General features: G+C 44.2%; 2 protein-coding genes across 2 annotated transcripts; both read left to right on the top strand.

Annotated features, from left to right (window-relative positions):
* The first annotated feature begins 2,703 nt into the window (after nt 1-2,703).
* On the top strand, nt 2,704-3,427 carry LOC101769640 (histone H2A). The gene has a single exon (XM_004970416.3). The coding sequence runs from the start codon at nt 2,776-2,778 to the stop codon at nt 3,253-3,255; it is 480 nt and encodes a 159-aa protein (XP_004970473.1). The 5' UTR covers nt 2,704-2,775; the 3' UTR covers nt 3,256-3,427.
* Nucleotides 3,428-5,237: 1,810 nt separating this feature from the next.
* On the top strand, nt 5,238-5,988 carry LOC101768818 (histone H2A). Its single transcript, XM_004970414.2, has one exon. It carries the CDS (start codon nt 5,319-5,321, stop codon nt 5,790-5,792), a length of 474 nt encoding a protein of 157 aa, XP_004970471.1. The 5' UTR covers nt 5,238-5,318; the 3' UTR covers nt 5,793-5,988.
* Nucleotides 5,989-6,000: the final 12 nt, after the last annotated feature.

The following is a 6,000-nucleotide window of genomic DNA, read 5'->3' as shown; positions in this document are numbered from 1 at the left end:
GGATGGGTTATTGATGGTTGGGGGAGAGTATGTCAAACTTCAAGGATGGGTATTTAGCTTTTTTTCAATGGACACTAAAATTGTAATTTTCTAACACGTGTCAAAATAGTTTTAGTTTTGTAAACTATACATTCATATACTTAAACAGTGCAAAAACACGCTTACAAGTTAGGGGTCTAAATACTCTCTACGTCTCATTAGCCAGTATACAATCCAATACTCGTGAGTTTTATTTCTTTTCATTTTCATACCCTCTCTGAGTGTACAATATAATTGTGGTTTGGCATTTAGCACAGCCTCAACTCATCCCACATGTGATGTGGATGTGTTTAAGATGCTCTTTGCTGAGTAATTGTACTAAATATTGATCGAATAGGAGAATCACATGGTGCGGCCATAGTACCCAAAATTGATGAAAAATATGATCGTTCCTCACTCAACACATTAAACATATAAATGTACGTAAGGTCAATCTCGGTGGTGGTTTCATCAAGAATTTCATGATCATTAATAACATGCCACATTAGTAAATTTGCTGACATGGCAAAGTCATTATGAGAACAGAGGAGAGGGAATTTCATCGTATGTGAGGGGAGTTTCATCACCATAAAATCCAGCAGGCATAGTTACCAAGTTCTCAACCTTGGTAACTGTGCTATGAAACTATGCACTCAGATTGGCCTATTTCCCTTCGTCCCAAAATAAGTGTTCTTTTAGTATTCAAATTTTTTCCCACAAAAAGTGTTCTTTCAGCTCCTAGTGAGACTCATCTAATTAAAACAACACTCACACCAATTAAAAAAATGTATGAAGAAGTGCACAAAGCCAATCAAATGATCAATAGATGCTATTTCTGTGGTTCCAATGCACATACATTTACTCATGATCCAGAAAACAAAAGTAGACAATACAACTTTCAATCACAACTTATATGAATAATTAGGGGAAACATAGTCACTTCTCACCTTTACTGATACGTCTAAATTTTCTAAACAAATAATTATTTTGAGATGGAGGGAGTAAGTAGGTGAGATGTAAGCGGGTATTTGAAAACCCCTTGGCCCTAGCTTGCACAACCATTTAAATGGAACACGGAGGACATACAAACTTGAAGCAAAGAAGGATAGGATGAAAAACTGTTTTTTTAGGTAAGTTATTTTTCAACTCCTCCAAAGTTATCTATAAAATAAAATGTGCAATATTAATCATGTGGGTTTAATTTCTCTTTTAGGAATAATTACTTTATCCAAAGGGCGTCGTGGAAATTAATAATATTGACAAGTTTCACTGTTCAAACTTCAGTCAATGATAGCTATTAATATATTTAATTAAGTAAATAATAAAGGCATGTGTGGATACTACACAAAATGCACTCCTTCCCTTCTCTTATAGATTTATTTAGGATGCAACTAGAGGGGCAGGGGGCTATCTTGTTAGCAATCAGTCGAAAGCCCCCCCTCCAACCCTTCGCTTCTTAAAAAACACAAATATTATCTGCCAACTTCCCTCCCGCTCATCATCTTCATTCGACATTTCCCCCTCTCTCATTTCCTTTGCTTATTGTGAGTCAATCACCATCCCTGCCACCACCCAAGCACCCTCTAGCATTGACTCCCACAATAACTTTCTTCCAGCTCCCTCGTCTGCTACCTCTAAGCGGGCAATGGAGCATCGCCATTCATACCTACCACCACAACCTTATAGGCCCACATCCACCACTCATCTGCCATCGACATCCTCTTCCCTTCAAATCAGTGTGGAGCTGCCAAACTTCCAAACCTTCCTTCTAGCTCTGCAACCACCCCTAACCTGAAAACCCTAACTGAAGATTATCAGAGCATCAATCAAAGCCCCATTGTCGCTACTGGTTCTGGAGGTTGGAGTACCGCCACTATCGACAGATAATGAGGTTGGACCTCGCCACCGTCAACGGGTTAGGAGGTTTGAGTGCTACTATCGTTGATGGATCTAGAGGTTGGTGCGCTACATTTGGCGATGCATCAAGAGGTTTGAGTACCACCGCCATCGATGGATCTAGAGGTCGAAGCACTGCAACCGTCAACGAATCTTGAGGTTGGATCACCGATGCTATTGACGGATCTAGAGGTTTGAGTGTCACTACCGTCAATGGATCTAGAGGTTGGAGAGTTGTTGTCGTTGATGCATGTGGATATTAGATTTTTCTTACTTTCTTAATTCCTTCCATTTTTTTTCTTTTTTTTAAACTTCATCCACATGTTTCCAAATCTGGGGGCTCTCAATTGGAGCCTATTTTCTGATAGATTTAACCTCATGAATGTATGCAGTCAAAATTAACAAATTTAAACTAGTAATATATGAAAAATTGGTTAGATTTGTCACATGAAAATTATAGAAATTGGTTCTCGTGAAAAACAATACTTCCAAATCATCTGTAAAAATTGTAACTAACATACGTAGAAAATTAATGATCTAATCATGCTTATTGAACCCAGTTAAAATATAGCCTTAGAAAACACAGCCCGTTCTGCTTGTGTCTCGCACCTGATTGGCCAAACTAACCCTCCCACGGATCGCCCTCACAAACTCCATCCAGCCGTCCCAGCCGACCCACCCCGATCCAGTCGTCCATTGCCTTCGCACGCGGATCAACGGGCCCACCACTCCTTTCCCTGTTCCCTCCGCGCAGTTTAAAACAGCCCATCCCCACCTCGCATTGGCATAGCACAAGTCAGCATCTCTCATCCGCAGGCCTCTCGTCTCCAACTCACGCAGCGCAGCAGCAGCCAGCCAGCCATGGACGTCAGCGGAGCTGGAGCCACCGGCAAGGTGAAGAAGGGAGCGGCCGGGCGCAAGGCCGGCGGACCCAGGAAGAAGTCGGTGTCGCGGTCCGTGAAGGCCGGACTCCAGTTCCCCGTCGGCCGCATCGGGCGCTACCTCAAGAAGGGTCGGTACGCGCAGCGCGTCGGCACCGGCGCTCCCGTGTACCTCGCCGCCGTCCTCGAGTACCTCGCCGCCGAGGTGCTTGAGCTCGCCGGAAACGCGGCGAGGGACAACAAGAAGACGCGCATCATCCCGCGCCACGTGCTCCTGGCGATCCGCAACGACGAGGAGCTTGGGAAGCTGCTGGCCGGCGTCACCATCGCCCACGGCGGCGTTCTCCCCAACATCAACCCGGTGCTGCTGCCCAAGAAGGTGGCGGAGAAGGCGGCCAGCGGCGGCGCCAAGGAGGCCAAGTCGCCCAAGAAGGGCGCCAAGTCCCCCAAGAAGGCCTAGAGAGGCTCTCCATTAGTGCTATGCTGTTGGATGTTCCTGTTTGGTAGATCTGTAGATGGGATGGCTTCTGATGTAGTGTACTTACTGTGGCTTTGTGATCTGTGCATCTAGCTGGAAGAAGAATTCAGAAACCAGAGTTTGTTACTTGCAGAGTGTTATTTGATGTTTCGTTTCGTGCCCCAGATTTGCAATCAGGGTCCACATAAATCTGCTTACTGTAGATTAGAGTATAAATGTGTAATTGCAGACAAGATGACAACGATTTTTTTTCTAGCAACCGCCGAATGGCAGCAGTTTAGAGTCTGATTGAAGACAAGAACGGCAACAGTTGTTCGGCAGATCATGCTCTCCGCTGTAGCATCATTCTCCTTGTGGTGCCATGGAATTAGTAGGAAACAAATCTAGTGTTTTTTGAGGGGGTGTTTGGATACTAGATGCTAAACTTTAGCAGTATCATATCGGATGTTCGAATGCTAGAAGGACATGAGCTAATTAAAACTAATTGTAAAACCCTGTGCTAATTTGCGAGACGAATCTATTAAGCCTAATTAATCCATCATTAGCAAATTACTGTAGCACCACATTATCAAATCATGGACTAATTAGGCTTAATAGATTTGTCTCGCAAATTAGACTCCATCTGTGCAATAAGTTTTATAATTAGCCTATGTTTAATACTCCTAATTAACATTCAAACATCCGATGTGACAGATATTAAACTTTAGTAGGGAGTATCCAAACGGGGCCTTTGATGTCTGCAATTCTTCCTCGAGCAAAAGAGCAAGTGAATAAACAGTTGTTTCATGCTCACTTTCTCGAAAAAGAAATAAAGTAGCAAATAGGATTCCCGGAAGACAAACGAAGTTTCAAATGTGCACATATAGCTGACAGCCTGACACCATCGATTGCTAGCAATTCAGCAATTTCATTGAGTATTTGCGTGCTTTGCCGTTGGATGGAACATAAAGGGTATTAAGTACAATTTTGAAGCTGAGAAAGTTACACCAAAACAAATTCCATGAGGTTGGGCCTCATGTTCCAATTTCTCAAATATCCAAAAAAAAATTAAAAGCAAAATAAATTATGGGATATTGTTATGTTTAGATTTTGTTCAGCGGATAATTTCCAGGTGATATTACCTCTTGGGTGCATTACCTTATCATATGGCTTCATCCAAACAAAATAATATTGAATTTAGTACTATTTTAGATTTTAACTAACGATTACCTTTAAACTACTAGCCTCCATTTGGGAATGATTGGCAACTTTAACTTTTTATTGCTCATGCTTTAACTAACCATATTTGTTTAGATATTTAGTTATTACCATTTGATTTGTTATAAAAATAATTTAATCATGTTATATGTTTGTAGCTATTTGTATAAATACTCATAGCGTGGTCAAATATTCAATAACATAGTCAAAGCTGTCAATTATTCTGAATCAAAGGCTAGTGTTAAATTAAGTTATGTTAAATAGTACTCACTCAATTTCAAATTATTAGTCGTTTTGACTTTTCTAGATTTATAAATCCAGAAAAAAAAACTATTCGCTTTCTTTACAAAGAGATAGTTTTAAGTGGTAACTAATATGCGCCAACGCAATAAGGATTAACACATAAAATGGTCGCAGTAGATTCATAAATCAGAGTATATGTGCCCAAAAGTATAATGGTCAGTGTCAAAACAACAATTTGCTGAGCACCTCAAGAACATTGTACTGTAGTGTGCTACAACAATGATCATCATTTGCGTATACCTGTTCAAAAACAGCTGTTCAAAAGCGCTGTCGCTTCCGCTCATTTGCTTGAACCTTATTGGCTGAGCTATCCCTCCCGCGGATCGCCCCTCTGAAACACCATCCCAGCCGTCCAAACCCCTCCCGAATTGACCGTCCATTTCCTCGCCCGCGGATCGACGGGCCTACCACCTCTCCCCACCCGCGCCATTTAAATACATCCCCTCTTTGCATTTCGGAGGCATCAACCCACTCAAACTCTCGCGCCCAGATTCCCCAATTTTTCTCTCCTCCGAAGCTTTCCCGAAGCGCAGAAGCGAGCAGCCATGGACGCCAGCGGAGCCACGGGGAAGGTGAAGAAGGGAGCGGCCGGGCGCAAGGCCGGCGGACCCAGGAAGAAGTCGGTGTCGCGGTCCGTGAAGGCTGGGCTGCAGTTCCCCGTCGGCCGCATCGGGCGCTACCTCAAGAAGGGCCGGTACGCGCAGCGCGTCGGCACTGGCGCCCCCGTGTACCTCGCCGCCGTCCTCGAGTACCTCGCCGCCGAGGTGCTGGAGCTGGCCGGGAACGCGGCGAGGGACAACAAGAAGACGCGCATCATCCCGCGCCACGTGCTCCTGGCGATCCGCAACGACGAGGAGCTCGGCAAGCTGCTGGCTGGCGTCACCATCGCCCACGGCGGCGTCCTCCCCAACATCAACCCGGTGCTGCTGCCCAAGAAGGCGGCCGAGAAGGCGGCCAGCGGTGGCGCAAAGGAGGCCAAGTCGCCGAAGAAGGCCGCCAAGTCCCCCAAGAAAGCTTAGAGAGACTCCATTAGTGGAGCCATGCTGTAAAATGTTTGTGTGGTACTAGATCTGTAGATGGGGTGGCTCCTGATGTGGTGTCGTTGTGTGTGGCTTTGTGATCTGTGTATTCAACTGGAAGAAATTAGAAATTGGAGTTCCTTACTTGCTTAGTGGTCTTTGATCTGTGCATTTTTGTTGGAAGATTTTCAGAAATCAGAGCTCGTTA

The sequence above is a fragment of the Setaria italica genome, chromosome V (genome assembly GCF_000263155.2).
Source record: "Setaria italica strain Yugu1 chromosome V, Setaria_italica_v2.0, whole genome shotgun sequence".
NCBI classification, from domain to species: domain Eukaryota; kingdom Viridiplantae; phylum Streptophyta; class Magnoliopsida; order Poales; family Poaceae; genus Setaria; species Setaria italica.
Note: the sequence above shows the minus strand (reverse complement) of the source record. Positions and strands in the feature narration are given on the sequence as shown.